General features: G+C 37.8%; 1 protein-coding gene and 1 long non-coding RNA gene across 4 annotated transcripts in view; one reads left to right on the forward strand and one right to left on the reverse strand.

Moving 5' to 3' along the window:
- Window positions 1-10,081, reverse strand: part of UFM1 (ubiquitin fold modifier 1) — a 13,315-nt gene extending 3,234 nt beyond the window's left edge. The window contains exons 1-6 of one of the 3 annotated variants that reach the window (XM_026078300.1): window positions 9,973-10,080; window positions 9,836-9,892; window positions 9,458-9,515; window positions 3,182-3,221; window positions 2,735-2,767; window positions 129-1,196 (exon numbers count right to left, since the gene is read on the reverse strand). In XM_026078300.1, coding sequence (XP_025934085.1) covers window positions 1,174-1,196; window positions 2,735-2,767; window positions 3,182-3,221; window positions 9,458-9,515; window positions 9,836-9,892; window positions 9,973-9,974 — 213 coding nt within the window. In that variant the 5' untranslated portion in view covers window positions 9,975-10,080 and the 3' untranslated portion in view covers window positions 129-1,173. Of the gene's footprint in view, window positions 1-128; window positions 1,197-1,905; window positions 2,332-2,734; window positions 2,768-3,181; window positions 3,222-9,457; window positions 9,516-9,835; window positions 9,893-9,972 lie in introns of those variants that run through there. The other 2 variants (XM_026078298.1, XM_026078299.1) reach the window with 2 other exon arrangements.
- An 885-nt stretch (window positions 10,082-10,966) lies between these two features.
- Window positions 10,967-19,900, forward strand: LOC112972171. The gene is made up of 4 exons (XR_003255565.1): window positions 10,967-11,023; window positions 16,302-16,372; window positions 17,258-17,329; window positions 18,247-19,900. It is a non-coding gene; the product is annotated as an uncharacterized LOC112972171 (long non-coding RNA).
- Window positions 19,901-20,128: the final 228 nt, after the last annotated feature.

Raw genomic sequence — 20,128 nt, forward strand, 5'->3', positions numbered from 1 at the left:
ACTTTTTCACTGTGAGGGTGACAGAGCACTGGAACAGGTCACCCAGAGAGGTTGTGGAGTCTCCGTCTCTGGAGATATTCAAAACCTGCCTGGACGCGATCCTGTGCAACGTGCTCTAGGTGACCCTGCTTGAGCAGGGGGGTTGGACTAGATGATCTCCAGAGGTCCCTTCCAACCTCAACCATTCTGTGATTCTGTAAAATCTGTCTCTGGCAAACCAGAGAACTAAGCTTACTAATCTAGATGAAAAGTATCTGTGTTACAATGTCCACTACAAAATTCTAAAATTTTAAAACAGGCCACAGATACACCTTATGCAGACAACAGTTCGCCTCTCAATCCATTTCCATCATTAATATCACAGTGGATTTATTAAAGTTATGGCATACTACTCCCTGAACTACCGAGGCTTTCAAATTGAAATCAGTACAGGAATTAAGTGTTAAGCCTTGCTTCTTCAACTTTCATTTCCCCTGTTTTGCAGAATCATGTAGGAAGAATGAAATTGAGGAATGAGGCATTACTTTTGCTCAGAAGGGCGAAGAAATAATGGAACAGCACAAAACTTTGAAATCTACAAGGATTATTAAGATTTTATTCCTAGTCAGTCTTATTTTGGGAAGTTTCTGAAGACTAAAATGACTGCTCAATCTACAGGAACTTTAAAATATGCAAAAAGTGTTTAAAATGAAAGTTTCACACCAAGTTTTTGGGATAGCAATTAATATGGCTGAATATGATGTTGTATCTAAATTACCACATGTACTTGTAATCTAAGGATGAATATACTCATCACTATAGAAAGTCCTGGGTTTGTTTGTTCCCTCACCCCTCTCCCCCAGTTTACAGGCAACACCACACAGCAGTGCCAGGGCAATGTTATCTTCTACATTTAAAAGTCCATGTGTCTATTTTTCCACTTGCAGGTAAGAGTAAGATTGTGATGATAATATTTTACACGTAGATGCTTTTGATTTACCTGATCCTTGACTACTCAAATCCTGTTCTGTAGTACTGATGGACATTTCCTCAACATTTATCAGCACTTAGGAGAGCTAAAGCTAGTCAACTGGAGATGTGAATTCAATGAGCATAACTTGAAGCATACTGAAATGTCATTTGTGTGCTTTCATTCAGGAGTAAAGCAGTTCTAGGTCCACTTGCTTCAAAGGATTAAGCTGCAACTATCTTGGGCTCTATAATACAAAATGAGAGTATACTTTTGGGGAAGAGAAGGAATTACATAAGTATGCTTTAACTCAAGCAACTGACTGATTTGCCTAAGCATCCCTGAATAGTCATGTGAAGATGTGGCCTTACGGGTTGGTGATGATCAAGTACCTAATCTACATTATTATCACCTGTTTCTTTATCATTTGTTTTTAATACACTTGATCATGAGATCATGACGGGGAGAGTGTCACGTGGGGAAACTGACTGGGGCGGTACACCTGTCAAACGGTAAAGCAGGTGTCCTAAGGTGAGCTCTGGGAGGAGAGAAACCCATGCGGAGCAAAAGGGCAAAAGCTTGCTCGATCTTGATTTTCAGATACTGTCGATAGAACCACAGACCTCAGAATTAGGTCACTACACTTAAGTGGATCTTTTTACTTCTCCAAGAAGTACCCAAAGCTAATGTCAAGCAACTGCTCTTCTTATATGCTCTGCAGGGTTTTACTTTATACTATTTATCTTACATTGCTAAGTACACTGATAACACCTCATTTTCTGATTTTCTCTTTAGATCCAAAAAGATAGATAACGTCTGGCAGACACACAAGGCACAAAGGAATGAGACCTGGCAGAGACTCCATGCAAACAACAGAGAAGTGGCAAGAAAGTCTCCATTAACTGTTGATTACATTTACAAGCAGGAATATTCACAGTTTTCACTGTATGACTGTGTTCAAGAAACACCAAAGCAATTTTTATTACGTCTTAGTAGAAAGTTATTACCATTTTTTCCGCAACAAGATATCCCATCCCACCATAACTCATGCCTCAAGCGGCTCATGATTACATTATCATAATAATTTCAAAATGAATTTAAAGCATAACTTTTAAAAAACAAGTCTGGTCGACAGAAGACTGCTTCTGGACTACAAACTACTACTAGTATCATTCAAAATCGGTACTAGGTATCCACACAGTCCAGGAGGTGATGGGCAAAGGTTTTATACTTCTCTGTGACAGAAGCGACCTCTTGACTTATGGTAGGCCTCCACGTGTAAGTCACAGGTTCCTCATCTAGAAACTTCTTAACGGGAACAAGAGGGCTACACACAAGAACATTCTTCTTTTTTTGAAGACATGCTACCCATAGTTCCTGCACTGAAACTGAGTATTATTTTCTAAATGTACTTTTTCTGGACTGCTGAAGTACCAAATACTACTGGACTAGGTACAGGGGGGAAAAAAAGAATATGGCTAGTACATGCTATTTTAGTAACATGTAATACAGCATTGCTCTTTTAAAACTGCACTAAATAACTAAGTTCTGAAGATCACAAATGCCTTATTCTTTCAGAGACTTAAATAACCAAATGTTGAAGAAAAATTATATGGAATTAACATATTTTACACAGCACTGACTATAGTTTCCAATTACTGGGTAATATTTCCTCCATTTGAGAAATCAAAACTTAAAATATACAACAATCTGGACTGCCATGAATTAATTTTAAAGAAAAATAATTGAGCTTTTTAACATTGGTCTCCATAAATAACAACTTACCTGCTGTCTGTGCAGGGTTTATTCCTATTCCATCTAGAAAAGAATTAAATTTTTTATTGGTGAGGGGAAGGGGAAAAATAGAAGGGAAAGGAAAAACAAACATCAGGACAGTTTGTTATACCAAACTGACAGCTCAAAAATACAACATGCTAAATAATAACCTATATAATTATTATATCAGTCCTTCGAGCAGCTATTTCCTATAATGAAAACCAGTCTCATTAAAGCGCTGACAAGAAAACTTCAGCATAGAAAATCCAAGTTATATGCTAGGACAAAACCACTCAAATTAATATTAATGGTTTAATCCCTTGCACAAGCAGTATAAATAATGCTGCAATATTATTAAGTTCAGTTTGCAGTCTGTACAGTTTGTGAGAGAAAAGATGTTTCTGCTTTTATCAATATCTCTTAACTGAAAGTACAATATAAAAATTATACTCTTACCATTTGTTATAATGGCACTTGTTGCTGCAGGAACTTTGAACTAAAGGAAATAAGAGTAGGACAAAATAACATAAGAGACAGATAATTAAAGTTGAAAATAAATGGGGAATATTCAAACTAATAATTTTAGCTGGTTTGGGTAAAAAAAAAAAAAAGCAATTATTTTTATTCATTAGACAAAATATAAAGTTAAGTATCCCCAAAGTTAAGAAATACTAGCTTTGATTATATTATATACAAAGGAGCAACTGAAAAAAAAAACATAAATGAACTTCTGGAAAGTATACCTGTTATGTCAAACACTGTGAACAAGTAATACTTAGAGACCAGGCTAAGAATGCAGATGCCAAAATCTCCTGGAATAAAACTGAGCAACATAAAATCTTAAACCTGAAACACATGTATATACTCATACGCATACAGACTTCACACTTGAGTGCTCTTGACGTATATAAGCATTTGCAAAACCAAAAGTTAAAGCAAGGACATTACATGTTGGGGGGAAAAAATTGTATCTGATGCAAAAACAGAATCTGCATCGAGAGAATATCTTTCATCATACAAAATCAATTCTGTGAGTACTCAGCATCTATTGCCATCACAAAGATAATCACAATGAGAACTTCCTGTTGCCCTGACTGTGGACAGAGGGGAATTAAGCTAGAATTAGCTTGAGCTAATCTTGGATAATTTTAATGGATTTCCTGTTTTTCTCCTTGGCCCTGTTTGGACCTCTCCAACTGCATCTTTCCAAGACAAATCCTAGCCAAAGTTATGGGGAAGAGTTCACTCCAGGATTTACTGGAAGGGCAGAGGAAGCACTAATAGGACTGCATCCCATTTGGCTCCCTTCTTAGGTTTCTGACACCAGCCTAGGCGGCTTTGTACCCTCAACTACCATCATGTGTCTTCATGCTACCCCTCTCCCCATATGCATCATATGCAGTAAGTTTCACAGTATGAGCCCTACTCAAGTGGGGCTGCATTGCACACAGGCTTCAAATTATTTCAGAAGATCTGAACTGGGATGAAGAAGCCAAAGTTAATTATGTCTTAGTACTAGAGGGAGCCAGACTGAGCCCAGAGAAAAATACTGCCCTTTGTACCATGGACGAGACCAGTCAGAATAGAAAGGGTAAAGCAGTGTGGGTACAAGTTAATCAATGCTACTTAGTCTGAGAACCAGAGGTTGCTTCTTTGCTTTCTTTTACTTAGCACAATGAAAAACCTCTAAGGTAAGAGGCTGATGTCTCAGCAATCAGCAGGTATCTGTGCATCCTCCTCTCTATGTTGCATAAGAAAAAGGAGTTAACTAAGGAATTACTGAATGTTTCCCAGGAAGATGTGCAGAGTTCTCCCATCTGCTAAGCATGTCACTTAAGCCATACTTTTCAATGACAGTCATTGACTACTTTCCTCATTTTCTGATTGCTCAGCTCAAGATTTTGAGGTCTGATCTGCAGAAACTCTTTGCACTCACAATACCTAAAGCTCATGGTAACTGTGCTTGAATACAGTACATAATTCTTAGCATACTGGAAAACATTTTTTTTTTTTTTAATCTCCAATCAGACACACAAAATTAGCAGAAATCTTTTCACTTAATCTCTCTTAGCTTTTTATCCGTAGCAGGTAAATAATGTCACTCTCTCATCTTGCAGGGTAGCATGAAAACATTAATATTGGCAAAAAGATAATCATAAATTAGTTATCAGTGTCATTGTAGAAAGGTCCATGAATAAATAAACTTGTTTTCTGGGCAAGATTTGAATAACGAACTTGATAAAATAAGGGCTACATATTTAACAGTAAGAATGTAAAAAATAACATTCTATCTCATAATAGCTAATGTGTACATATCATACACAGGAAAGATAAAGCCTTCATTCTAAAGATCACTAACTTTGGGTTTCTTCACTTAGCAATCTTAGCAACAGTCTCTTAACAGATTTTCTTACATAATAGGAGAAAATAAGTTTAGAAGGTTTGCACACTGAGGTATTATTAATGTCAATCATATTAAATCCTGTTTTCTGGAATGAGTTCATCTCCAGTTCAAAAAGTAAAGGAATAAAACACAAAGAAAACCCCAAACAAGCTAGCAAACATCTGGTTAATTTAATACTTTAGTTATTTTTCAACAAACAGATTTCTAATGTAAATAGGTGATACCACCTATCTTTCATCCTACGTCATCTGACAAAAAAAAAAAAGAAGTAATTTCTAGAATGTTGAGTGCCTCTGCTCATTTCTTCTCCATCTCTTTTGATATATGACAATGCCTGAAAGGGATGGATCATTCACAGCAGAAGATTGGACATTTGCACTCATTTTGTGCCATTTTGCTTTTTAGGAGGAGAACATATCTGATGCAGTCACACTAGGTGCACGTAAGAACTATGTGGCAGTCATCCAGGAAAACTGTCAAAGATCCAGTAGTTAACATACTCTTTCATATGATACTGTATTAGAAGAGGATGAAACACTTATCTTAGTCCAAAATACTGGACCAAACAGCAATAGTGTTTACTACATTCAGTTGCCAGCTAGGTATTCACTACAGTGAGAAAGATCGCAAGTGTAATATACAAATGGAAACTACCACTGGAAATAATTGCACATAATTTGGGGGCAACATGATTTACTACTACATGCCTAATATTTTATTTGACCTTAAATAGAAAATCCTTCCTGTGCTTGCTAAGCATACACTTCCAACACTGAAAATACACAAGCTTTTTATGACAGGAAGTTAAATGGATGCTCAAGTGGCAAAGAAATACCATATTCAGTTCATAATCCCTGGCTGGCTCTGAAACCAGAACGGGTAACAAAGTAACAAACCCTGCCCCCTACCCCAAATTCTCACATTTTTAAAAACAGCTTATGTCCGCTTTAAAAGGCTTATGAATCAATAACTGAGGCTACTGCACAACTTACTTTCTGCAGTGCTAATACATACATTTGTCAATATCTACAATCAAATTATAAGTAAAAGAGGACAATCTTATGCCAACAATTGTATCCCTTTCTTAAAAAGACGATAAAAATCTCCTACAGCAACAAATTCATCTCCTTTTGGAGCAATAAAGCAGGTAAGTGTATTACAATGCAGTATTTTAGCACCAATCTATTAACAATAACAGAATAAAAAAGAATAGTTTTAAAAATATGTATATTTATGAAGCAATAAAATTTAACTTTATTTATTGGAAACTGATGACAATTTTGGTAATAAAAACCTCTCTTACATTTGTGGAATTGTGCAAATGTGTACTCAGGGAATATGTACTAAATAACTGATAGGTATATAAAAAAAGCACCAATAGGTACCACAAATTCTAAATGAAAACATTAATACTGCCACAATACACTGTGACAATTGTGAAGAAATCTATAAATAGATGCAAACTGAAAAGAACAGTGTTCCCTATACTCTATATTTCAATGAATGTTTTTATATATAGTCTATAAGACACACATGGAAAAAAAAAAAGAACTCAAAGAGTTAAATTTGCATTATACAACCTATCACATTCAAATATGTAAGTTGGGAAGGGCTGAGACTGCTACAAACTATAAAACTTCCTGAGAGTTTCCCATATCTAATCCATTTTTCTTTCATATTTAACTGTGCCAACTTTCAATTGTGTATATTGAACTTTCACATGTTTCTTTGTTATGCTTTGAATGCATTTCCAAGCAAAGACTGAAGGAATACATACTGTTTTGCCCAATGAAAATAATTCAGAAAACTTTTCTTGGAAAAAACTGTAACTATCCAAACCATTGTGACTTACACATGAAATACAGTATGAACATTCTACATCATACTTTAGTTCTACTGTTCCAGAGAAATTCTGATTTGAAAACTGTAAGACTCTGAAAAAGAAGTCAGTGGAAATTTGCTAAGGCTTAACAGTCAAAAGCTCCCAAGATTAAGTCCTACTTTGCCCCAAGAGCTCTAGACGCTTAGGACACTGTCAGTCCGCTTAGCCTGAAGAGCAACTAACATCTTTGCTCCAAATCCAGACTACAGTTTGAACCTTTCCCTATCTGTTTTGTATAAGATGCTCTGAAACTGTTATCTGGATCATGATGTGATATGATAAGTTAATGCCAAGATATTCAACTCAAGGAACGTGAAACACATAAAAAGACAGAAATTCTTTCTCCTTCAACACCAGATTCAGAAAAAATAAAGGGCCTGAATTAAAAATTAAATAAAGTACACTCTTCCCCAGGAATGAAGCTAAGAATGTTTTTTTCCCCTTCTATTTACAAAGCATTTTGTCCTGCCTTGTCTCAGAGATGTAAAAAGCTTCAGTAACACATCAGCAAAGACAACTAAAAACAGCATTATATTCTGAAAAAATCAATTATATGTTTGTTTCATTAATTTCTATTTAGCACTAACACAAGCTGATACAAAAGCCTAAGTACTTTAACACTGTTTTAGGGGAAAGAAATAGAGGCATTATTTGCAATTTCCTTTAAAAAAAAAGAAAAAAAAATCTATATGCATTTAATGCAATTACATAAGTGAGCACTAACAATAATGGGCTCTTTTCCATTCCATCACACATTTTCCATTTTTCTTTCAAGCATCCAAAAAACATCTACAATTATTCTATAAAAATGGGCTGATCCACAGTCCTCTGAGGTCCCATGGACACTCAAAATATTCTAAACTAAAGGAATGTTTTGTTAAATGTGAATATTTAAATAATCCCTCTCTAAATCCACTTCACAGAGAACCATATCACTGACTGTAAAGATGCAGTTTTATAAGTAGATGAAGTTAACAGGTTTGACGGCAACTCTCCCATCAGGAGAAGTGTCCCCTCACCTCTGGTATCTCAAGCTGCTCAGTCCCGCCCCAGTCTTCCTTGTTCCCTCATATCACCCATTAACATCCAGCATCTAAGGCATGAATCCAGATTAGAGAAAAAATGTGTGTGAAGATTAACCCAGCAAGTAAAAAGGTCTGAGTTTTAACTCACATTGTTTCTCCAAACTGAGTCTCTATGTGGCAGTATGCATTCTTGTGCTGGCGTGTTCAAAGGGGTGACAGAACAGAAGAAAGCAAGAGCCAGGGTCGCTTTTGGAGGATATAACACCTTACAGCACCTTAAGCTGCTTGCAGACTATGGTATTAAAGTGAGTCTCACACAGAGAATGAAATAAATTTAATTGACTGATACAGCTGCATTAATTCAGATCATAAAAAAATGTCAAAACTGACAGTAAAAAAAAAAAGACAACTAAACCAGCAAATGTCTTTTAAATGTATATATTATTCTGTTCAAGAAAAGTTACAACAGACAACCAACCCATAGCTTCCCCCCAGCATAAGAACTTTTGTCACATACTGTTATAACACTAAAAGTATATGGAAACTCAAGACACCTTATCCATTATCTTTCCTATTTACTTATTTTACTACAATTTCACTCCTTTAACAAATTAATTTTAAATATCCCAAGATTTCACAGTTTTATCTTAAAAAAAACAGAGACTGCAGGAACAGACTCTTAGTTAAAACTTTTTGCTAACTAGACAATAAAAACAACTGTGTTTTTGAGCGATTTTTACTATTTACCCCTATCTGAACATCTCTTAAACTYTGTACATTTAATCTGAAATAAATAGGATATGCCTCTTCAAGCATACTTTACAGGCAGTTTAGGGACCTAATTTTGGATTTTGGATTCCACGTGAAAGATCAAACACACAGAAGCTAAGAATACAGTATCCATATCTTATTTGCTTAAGTCTCTTTTTGAACCTAGCTCAAGTGCCTAATCTCAATGCCTTCTATAATCAGAAATTATATGCTTTCCACAATCAGAGCCTACTAGAACTGTATGTGAAAAGAACTTAAGAATTTTCTGATTAATTTTTAAGAATATTATGAACARTCTACAGAAATTATTTAAAATGTTAAATGCTCAGTATATGTTTTACTTATCTGTGTTCATTATCACAGATTTTTGTGCTGCTAGTATAAAATTGTTTAATTTAATTACAAAGAAAAACTGAAAGTCTGTCTATATCTACTGCTAACATATGCAAATTGTGTAAGAACTACCAGATTTTGAATTCTGGAAGATTTGGCAAGTCCACACAGATATTGGTAATGCTCGTATCCACACATATCTAGCAACAGGAAAAAAGCTATTTTATGCCGAATTAACCACTGTATTTTTCAAGTAAAAAGTCCCTGTTTTCAGAAATACTCAGAGTTAAAAAACAATGTTACCATTCTCTACTTACTTCTTCTGCAGCAAACTTCAAGACAGCTGTGAAAGGTGTACTTTCAGGCACGCTCAGCCTGAAATGACAATTTAAGTGAAAACAGATCACGTGACTTCCAAGATAAACTACAGACTACTTCAAACAACAACAAAAAAACTGTATTTCGCTTCACACAGAGGGAAAAAATGCCTTTCCCGTTCAGGGGAAAGCACAGCGGAAATGACTGCAACACGAGCAGCCATAGCGCACGGGGCTCGGGAGCTCACGCTTGTGCTGCCGCCCGTTTTCCCGAACTCCCTCCGCGGCGCGGCGCGGCCGCCCAGCCCGGCCCCGCGGCGCGGCGCGGCCCAGAGCAGCGGGTCTCCCCGCCGCGCTGCCGCCCCCCGCCGCACTCACACTTTGTAGGGCAGCCGCGGGTCCGAGGTGAGCGTCACTTTGAAGGTAACCTTCGACCTGGGGGAGAGAGCGCAGGGTGAGGGGCGCCGCGGAGAGCGCGGGGCGGGGGGGAGGGGCGCCGCGGCCCCGTCACTCACATGATCCCCCTGGGCCGGGCCGCGCCTGGCCAAACCGCCGCCGCCGCCGCTCCCCACCGACACGTCAGCCCCGGCAGCCGCGCGGCGGGGCCTTCGCGCCGTGCCGGCCTCCCGGGCTGTCCGTGCCGCGCCTGAGCAAAGAGGAAAAGGAGAAAAAGGTCTTCCGACCACTGCGGGGCAGAGAGAGAGGGATTCCTGTCTCGGCGCCGCAGAGACGCGGGGAGGGGGGAGACCGAGGCAGAGAGGAGGTGCCCTGCTAGATGGGGATGCCATTTCTAACAAGGCCTTTGCGGGAGCCACTCTGCGGGCTGCGGCGGCGAGGAGGCAGGGCCCAGACGCGGGGCCCCGCGCTTCCGCTGGCGTCGCGGTGTGACGCCAGCGGCCCGAGAGAAGCGGGTGGAGCCGGGCCGGGCCGGGGCGGTGGTGGTGGCGGCGGCGCCGTGGGGCGGGTGGGGCTGAGGAGCCTTTGAAAAGGGCTGAACCACATCTCTTTTCAATAAAAGCGAGCAAAAGAATGCTGGATTTAAACAGGGTTTGTGTGTGCGCGCGTATATATGTGTGTGTGTGTGTATAGTATGTATGTGTATATGTGTGTTTGTATATATAAAACATATATATATACACACATATATAAAACATACATACATATTATATATATACACATACATATATACGTATATATAAATGTTTAATGTGGGAGGGATTCGTCATTGGGGCTGGTTACCTGGGGTTTGAGTCTGTCACTCACAAAAGAAAACCAAAACGTCCCATGGTTGCTTGTTGAAGCTACGCAGAGAAACACAGGAAACACAGCAGCAAATAAAGCACTGACTCCAAAGTACTTAAAATCCAGCTGTTCACGTGTTGCTTGCTAGAGAGGGGGCAGGCTAAGAGCTGAAGTTTTGTTTAGATGCTTTTGGGTAGTGATGGATGCTTTTATGGGAGAAAAATAATTTCCAATTTTGCTTGGCTTTGGCTTTTGACAGGCTAATTTCTTCTGAAGACTAAATAAGATTGCACAGAAATGAAGAGGGAGTAGCAAACCACAAAGGTGTTTTTTTGTTTTGTTTTGTTTTTGAGTGCATCTGTTAATACAGGTAACGACCAAATTTCCAGCTGTTGGTATTATAAATATTACTATTCTGGAAAAAATGCTTGGCCGGACTGCTTTCATTTTTCTTCCGGCCTCTACGTTCTGCAGGAAAAACGGCTTTCACTGTGGACTGAGCTGCTTGTTACCACTTCACACTTGCCAGACTGATCATGGCAAGCACTTTGGCATGTCTATGTTGGTTGGGGGTCTCATTAGGGAATAAGGTGGTAGAAGAAATACTGTAGAAGAGGCAATTGACACACTGGAGTCACTAATTTCTTATCTAAGGACTGGCTCAATGCTCACCTATGAAATTTAGTTTTTCACGCCTCTGTTGCTTTCATTTGGACACAGAACTGAGCTTTTTCAAAAAAGAATGAGGAGAAACTCACTAGCAACTTGTATGGTGACATTACTATTTCCCAGTGTCTCCTGTATTTACTTTTATTTCATCAAATTTACCTTTCACAACTGTATTACATTAGTGGTGCATCTTTATTTTGTAATCCATTAGTGATCTCAGAGCTTTTTCATCCCCCTGCTTCTAAGTAAAGAGAGCACACCTTAAGTTAGAAACAATTGTCATCTCTGAATGCATAACCTTCCACTTGTAAAGCTAAATGTCATCCCATTTTTATTCATGCCCTCTTCAAAATCACATAGTTATTTTTGTGTGATATTATTATGCCTTGAGTTTATAAAACTCTCATCTGCAGCTTTCATTAATGCATTGCTGGTTTATGTGCCCAGGTCATTAATGCAAATGTGAAATAAAAGACTGATCCTTGTAGAACTTCATTACTTGCCTTTCACCCTAAGAACTTTCCCTCTGAACCCATTGACCCAAAACTCCATGTTGAAGCTGGACTGCTTCTAGTACCCAAGTTTATTTGCTTAAAGACATTTTGAGTATATGTGTACCATAATGCTGCTAAGAACAACCTAAATCTAAGCTGCGGTAGTCCTGCCTTCTGGCCATGTAGTCCTGTCCTCTGCTATGCATAGAAACCAGTGCTCCTGTGACCAGGTGGAGAGTCAATTCCGGGAATTCCTGATTTGGCAGAAAAATTAATTTTTCCTTTTAGGCCATTTTCATCTGTTTAGCTTTCTGAGCCAGCATAATGAAGGACATGAGGAAGCCCATCTGGGTAGCGGTACTATTGCACTCCACCTTAAATCAGCTTAACATGGAGCAGGCATCAAGAGTGGGATGGTATCCTTGTTTGCTGGAAACTTCAGAGGGCATTGAAGATTAGGTTCGGGATTTAAAGTGTTTACATTGAAATAAAACATGTCTGGTGCTGGAAATTTATAATTTCACCGCACTGTCTAAACCTTTTTAGAAGGCTAACAGGGTTGTTATTTTTCTTAGAATTTACACTGAATAAAGAAGGCAAAATGTGTATGATTTTTCTCTGTCAGTTGGGAGAGTTGGCGGCCCTTGCTCTCCCATCTGGTAACAAATCAGGGATGGATTAGAGGTGACTGTTTTTCGCTAATGGATTTATACACAACAAAATTCTCCTCCACTCCAGAAATACACATTTCCAACAAAGCCTCTCCTCTTTCCCCTACATAAGTGAAACTAGGGAAGAGGCTGGGGTTCTTTATTCAATTTGTATTCCCTACAGCTCTTATTTACCCACACTTAAATATGTTGTGTGATAGCAATGAGACATAGCTTTGGCTTTTCTAGCTGTGTAAATGACAAATGGAATGACAATTTGAGCAATTAAAACAAATGGGAACTTTGGCAATTTGTAAACACATTAGTAAAACAAAGCTTTTAAGTCAGAAAATATATAAAAAATTGACATAAAATATATTCCTCTGAATGCTAAGATGTGACTGTGGTGAGCTGAAATGCCTCTGATAGCACTTCAGGGTAATCCCTGTAATTGTAAATAGCATTGCAGGAGAGATAAGTATTGCAGAGAAGCTATTCTTCTCACACACCTGTAATGTACAGATAGCCACCTACCTGGACCTAGTTTAATTGTGTTGAAAGGGGCAATAAACAGAACAGTAGGAAAGGAAATAGAATTTTAAAGGTACAACAGTTTTGCCTTAACGAGGTCTGTTGATCACTGTTTAACTTCCTGAGCGGTATGACAGGCTTTTTTTCATATTGAAGGGTGAAATTGTTCTAGAAGGAGAAGAAACTCTTTTTCTTGAAATAAGGTGGAACATGTAAAATTACAAACTTTGGGGGGAGGGAAAGGGGTTGTTTTCCTGGGTTGTTTTCTGGGTCATTTTCCTCGGTAGTTACAGGTTGACATTTTGTACAGAGGCAATAGATACTAGATATTTGTGGCCTGAATCCAATTTCTTAATTAAAAATGTTTGAGTTGTCATAATTACCATAATTATTTTACTTACATAAAAACCAGGAGGAAAAATACTCTTTGATAGTACAGTATTTTCTACCCGCTTTCAGAGGAGTAAAAGATAATGTAGAGTACAATACACTGGAGAAATGTGTTTGAAACAGTTTTTTTCAAGCCTGTTCTTTCCTCCTACCTCTTTTCCTATCATCCCTTATTATAGTCTCTATTAGATACCATATACTGGTGAGTGTTAAATCAGAGCAGCCCTGTGATACAGCCTGCAGAACTGGGAATCATAACGCACTCCCTATTCATCCAGCAACAAGTAAATGTGGCCACAGTTCAGAATCTGGTCATAAAAATTAAGCTGCAATGTTTTGATTTTTAAAAATCATTTCCCATGTTTCTGAAGCTCACAGTATGTCTAAAATAAATGGGCTTTGAACCCTTACATGTGTTTCTGACATTGATGAGTGCATGTGCCAATTAAAGAACAGCATCTTTTATGCAACACAACAAGCACCCATGTGGAGGAAGATTACCACACACGTATCTGCCCTAAGAACTTTATGGAAATATTTCAACTGAAAGTTTAAAAAATGCAATGCAGTATTTCTTATGTGCGAAAAGTACCCTTAACGTTGTCAGCTTTTGACTGAATAAGGAACATTTAACTTCCAGGAATCTTTACTGAAACAGCACTGAGTTAAGCCTTTAAGCATATACTCAGAAAATTAAATTTTGGCACTCAGGAAACTTTTCTTCTATGGTCACAAACAATTAAACAAATAAGCATTGCAAGACAAAGACCTACAGGAAGGAGAGAGGAAGACAAGGAAAACAGTGTTTCACCAACCAACTACTTCTCTACTAAGTACAGGGATAATGGCCCCATTTTGTCTGCTCTCAGTGAGTCTGTAGTTTCACCAGATGGGCTGAGCAATTCTAACCACCATGAGAAAAAGAGAGGTCCTATTTTACTCCTCACATCTGCCCCATTCTCTGTTTCTGACCTCCTGCCTGCAGTTCAGCTTGCACTGGCCTTGTCGCTCCCTGGATCCACCTGTGAACCAGTTCAAATCAGCAAAAGACGTGGGCGTTTTCCTGCTGGCTCAGAGTGTTGAATCAGCTCAGTAAAGGGTTTGATGAACACCAGGGCTGGCATGGCAGAGGAAGCGGGATGGCTGTGGTTGGCAGCTGGAGGAGGCAATAAGATCTTCCCCTTTTGTCAGTAGTGAAACACAAGATAGCGTTTCCTCTTGAAACTACTTCCTGCAGTCAGAGGACTAGGATCTCCTCTGATGGATACACCCTATTAACTCTCCTTTGGCTCAGCGGGGCAATGTGTTTCATGGCTCTCCCGCCTGCTCCAGGTCAAGCTGATGGATGGTAACTCTGACTCGTGGCTCCTCCCAGCGGGCAGAGACATTTTCTCAGCTACAGACTCCTGCTAAATCATCTTTGTTAGCTGGCTTCTGCTCCCTGTTGCTCTGCTGGGAGCTTTCTGTAGGAAATGCAGCCCTTCAGAAAGGAAACAATAGCATGATTGCATTGTTTCCTGCATTGTAACAATTGCATGATCTCTGGGGCATTTTTGCCGCAGAACATAGAAACTCTGACTTTGTGCCCCTTTCTCGTCTTTGCCAACATTTCTGTATTCCAAGGCTACAACCTGTGGGTAGGATGGCTGCTAGGCAAGGATGACTGCTCGGTTTGAGTACATCAGGTGTAAYTGGGTTGCCATGAATTTTGACCACAAAATTACAGATTCTATGTTTTCTCAGTCTTTTAAACAGAAATAGCAGGATAACTTACAACATTAAATTTAGCCCCTTTAAGCTAGCCTCTTGGTATCTACCACTGAGCAAACTTTAACCTTCTTTAAACAGAGTGTTTCTACCTTCATGGACTTGCAACTTGAGACAAAAGCGATTTTCTATTAGGTAACAAGTCAGTGTTCAGTGACTTTCTATAAAAAGAGTGGCTTCTCTATCAAATACAGGCATACATAGGATTTTTAAGAGGAGCTGTTAAGCCAAAGAGAAAGATTATAACGCTCTAGGAATGAAAGAGTTTAATGTTGTGTAATTTTAGTAATTATACAATTTAACACACTTTCATAACTTTTCTTAACAAAATAATAATTTAAAACCTACTACAGTTCTCTCATCTGTGTCCCAAATATTTTACAAAATAGTCTGTCAAAATGAGAAAATCATACAAGGATGTCGTATTAGTCATACAGAAGATCGTAATTTTAGGTCTAGACTTCAGAAGTTTTATTTTACATGTTTATTAGATAGTATGGGTAACTGTATACCAACCCAGGAATTGATCTTCTGAAGCATCAGCACTGAATGTATTTGTCACCAGTAGATAGTGTTCCTTCTTCCATGTATGAAGGTTTGCTTGTTTTCTAAGTTGCTTTGAAAAACTTGATTATTAAAGAATCTTTAAAAATAAATCAAAAGGATAACAAGCATTTGGTGGGAAAAACATCTGGAAGAAGCAAAATTGGGCAGTCTTTCTTCTTATATATGAATTTTTTTAGGAAATATAATATAAGTAATAGATGGGCAACATCATTATATGCAGGTACTGTGTCCTATTTTCCAGAATGTATTTGAAATCACTTTTACGTTGCATAATTTTCCAGGTGAATAATTTTCCAGTAGTCCATTCGTGTTACTTGCAATTCGATTTATATATTTTTTGTTGTGATAAGAATTATGAAAGCTTTGTTAGTGATATCAATGCTTATGTGATATTTTGTTTTTATATGCAGGAAACTTGTTTTTAAAGTAGTTTCTATATGAATCATAGCCTTAACAATAATGTTTTAAATATGCACTAAGAAACAAAGTTCCTTCTTTTGGTTTGAAGAGGTCTAATGCATTTTTGTTCATCAGATCTGGAGGACTCCCAACCCCCCGGTGACAAAGGGAAGACATACTGGGGAAGATTTGAATTTAAAGAAAAGGTGTCCAGATCAGCAGATTTAACCTTTTTCCGCAATTGTTAACAATGATATGAAAATCCTTTTTGCTTGTACAGGCTGCAAACACAGTCAGCTTAGGGTTTTATGGAATATTTTATTGGCTATATTTTGGTGAATTGTTAAAGGGTTATATTTTGATCAGCTACAGTTACCAATCTCAAGTACACATGTACTTTTATTATTTGCCTGTTGTAAGCAGCAAATTCTGTGATATGAACGTGCTGTTTTGAGATGACCCAATATGTATTTTCATCTAATTTTGCAGATTCTTTTATGCAGTAAGCTTTCTTGTGTGTTGATTTCCTTGCATCCCTTATCAAGCTATGCAGTCCTATAGCTTATTTATACTACAAGATGATTCAGAGAGTTGGACAATATACATAGACATATTGCAGACTGCTATAGCGAAACAGGAGTATACAAAGGCATAAATTCAGGCTAAGAATGCTTTTATTGTGGTATCTTTCTCTTCTGTAGAACATCAGTACAATTCCAGCGAAGGTACTTCTCTAATGCTAACCAGGGTAGCCTTTTTATGTTCTTTTTTTCACATCTTAAGCAGGCCATGTGTAGAATGAAATCATAACTAAGTCCATGAGAATTCRGGGGGGGACCAAAATTTCTCCTTCACAAACAGCCATCATAAAGTACCCAGGAAGAATCCTGATTCAGCTCCTACTGCAACTTAGTTATTCATAAAGTGTCTAGCCTATTAGATTTTTTATGAGAGGGATACATTTTTTACTATAAATAGATTAGGTTATTCTAGTGACTTCACAGTTAATATTTAACTAATATAAATGCACAGATACTTGCTTAAGTGAAGGAAAAAATAAAGCCAAATTATGTTTCCATTTTTAAATGTAGGGACTGGCAAAGAGAAGGAGACTATCTAAGAAGAAATTAATTTCAGGTCCTGGAAGTTGTGATTCCAACAGGGTGAGTATGAGATGTCAACTGTGATATCCCTCACAGTTCTCTAAACAAGGTCATTTTGTGTATATTTTCTTTATTCAGTCATTTGTTATGAAGATACCTCTTGTACTTTTCCTTCTCTTCTTTTTGTTTTCTTTGATGTCAAGCCCAGAAAAGGGTTTATATAGTCTGCAAGTATTACTGCAGGAGAACAGTTTTCACTGACAGGGAGATGAAGTTACACAGACCACTAGTTTAGTGTTTGAAGGGATTAGAAGAGAGATTTACTGAGATGGCAGAAGGTAGTGCATCTCTGTGGAAATGAAAGAGAAGTGAGAACCTACATTGTGTTTGTGAGATCTGGATTTCTAAATTGCTAAATTGCTTTGTGTGGCAAAAAGATAAACATGACCTTTAATTTTCTTCATCTAGAACAGGCCTTTCTAACCTGTTATAGTTCAGGACACCAGACTTCAAATCTTGGCTCTGTTTATCAGGCTTTGCCTTCTAATTTCTTTGGATACAAAGCCAAGAATTTCTCTGCATGTAGCTTTCCTGTGGGCTTCTTAATGGATCAGAGGCTTAATTGGAATGTTCTGACCTAGGAAACATGCCTTCTCATTCGGTACTTTCTATAACACAATGCTGAATTCATCTGAATATTTAAGATGCCTGTATATTACACATAGTGAGAAACTTCTTGTTTCTGGACCATTATCCGTAAAGCAGAATTAGTCCTAGTAAGTAGAAAATTATCATATTGGCACAAAAAAGTCTTTAAGCTTTGAAGTGTAACACTGTTAGAAGTAATCAAGAAACAAGACAGAAAACATAAAATGACCCTTAAATAACAGACGAAGACTTGAGCTGCATTGTGCCAACTGAGTTTTTGAGTAATGTATAATCCCTTTTGGTAACTTTTTGTTTGCCTTCCATTGCAGTTTTTTATAAGGCATATTATCTGGTCAAGATATCTTTCTGCCATCTCTTATACACTACTGTTTACCAAGACTTAAGAAAATACATGAAGATTTTTGTATCTTCTAATTTGCAATAAATTTTAATTACAGATACAACACTAGTGACAGAAGGGATAGGATTCAGCTGACCAAATGTTGGTGCCAACATTGTAAATATCTAAGCTAGTTCCCTTGAGCTCTCTTTATAGCCAATGCAAAGAAGGTATTTCTAGTGCATGATTCATCTCTGCCTAAAGTAGATCTCTAAAAAGATGAACTGTTTCCTAAAAGTGCTTGTTTCTTTCCAAACTGATTATAGAGAGAGCCTGGGGTGACTGGCTGTCATATTGACATCCTATCTGTAGAACAACAAAGTTTGGTGAGATGGATTCCACCCTATGGTTATGTCCATAAGCTGTCCTTGATCTCCACAATCCCGGCCCATGCCCCTGGCCCACCATTCATCCCATATAACTTTAGGTACTCAATTGAACTCAACTTTGTTTTCTGTGGTTCTCTCATTAGACAATGGGGAGAGACAGGTAACTTCAATCTTCAATGCAAAAAAATCTTCATTAACAGTTATTCACTGCATGAAAGTAAAATCAGATAAAGAGGCAGTCCCTTTAGAGATGGAAGAACAAGAAAGTGCAAATAGGGTTTCAGTCGATAAGTACAGTGATTGGATAAAGACAATAATACCATCCACAAACATGAGCAAAAGAATAAATATGTTTCACATCTCAGGAATAACATCAGCTGAGGCTAAAGTGGTGCTTTCAAAAAGAATATGATAGATTTAATTTATAAAAGACTTCCAGAATTAAACTTTCAAGGTTTTCTTATTATAAAAAGAGAAAAAAGTAAAGCAATTGTTCATTCAGCTATGTGCCCTTCATGCCCTCCAACTTGGAGTCCCCATCACGCGTGCTCAGATCAGTTCTCTCACCCTGTGGAGGGAGTTTGGGCTATTATCCTGTTAACTTTAGCAGATAATTCTCTTTTTCTGAAAGCTCCATTAAATCTTTTCCCTTCAGAATTGTTTTGGGAACACTCCCAAAGAGAAAGAAATCAGGATTATGTATATTAAAAGGTCAGAGTGATATACAGAGAATACAAAGCAGTGTGATAAATGGTAGCTTAGGATTGAATAATGGAAATGAAATGGAAAAAAAGACAAAAGAACGATGAACTAAATTGATTGGAAAGAAGACATCAATGCAATGATTCAAAGGAAATGACCTGTGAAAGAAAGTGATGACAGAAAAAGGAAGTACAAAGTAGATGATTGGAAAAGAATGAAGAAAAATTGTGGGAAACACCTGTCTCCTGCCTATATGGAAGGAACCCAAGTCAGTTAACTGAAACTGCATACTAAGGGAAAATAGAATGGAGAAGTATGAGGTAAAATCAAACACAATGTTAACTTGCAAAATCTACCCACGACTCAAGTGATTAAAAAAAAAAATTCTGAATTTTACATTTTTTCTCGTTTCATTCTTGATTACATAGGTATGGTCTCCACTTGGACATTCTTCTCTTTTATTGTTGTAGCCGTGCAATGAACTTCTGGTACCACTGTATTCATTTTTTTCTTCCTGTTCTGTATCAAATTAAAATTTTTTATTCCATGTAATTCTAGCACTGTTTACATTTTCTCATTGCTTTCTAGTCTCTTGTGCTGGTCTGTACCTTATTTGCACTCTGTCTCTGCATATTTTTGCCTCTTATCTCTCTGCCTTCCTCGTGGTGTGCTCCCTGTATCCAATCACATTGTTTTCATTTCACAAATTACCAGATCTTCACAAATTCTCTCCTTCCATCTGTTTTTCCTTAATATATGAAAGCCAAGTGTTTCAGAAAT

The sequence above is a fragment of the Apteryx rowi genome, unplaced genomic scaffold (assembly GCF_003343035.1).
Source record: "Apteryx rowi isolate R43461 unplaced genomic scaffold, aptRow1 scaffold_478, whole genome shotgun sequence".
NCBI lineage: Eukaryota > Metazoa > Chordata > Aves > Apterygiformes > Apterygidae > Apteryx > Apteryx rowi.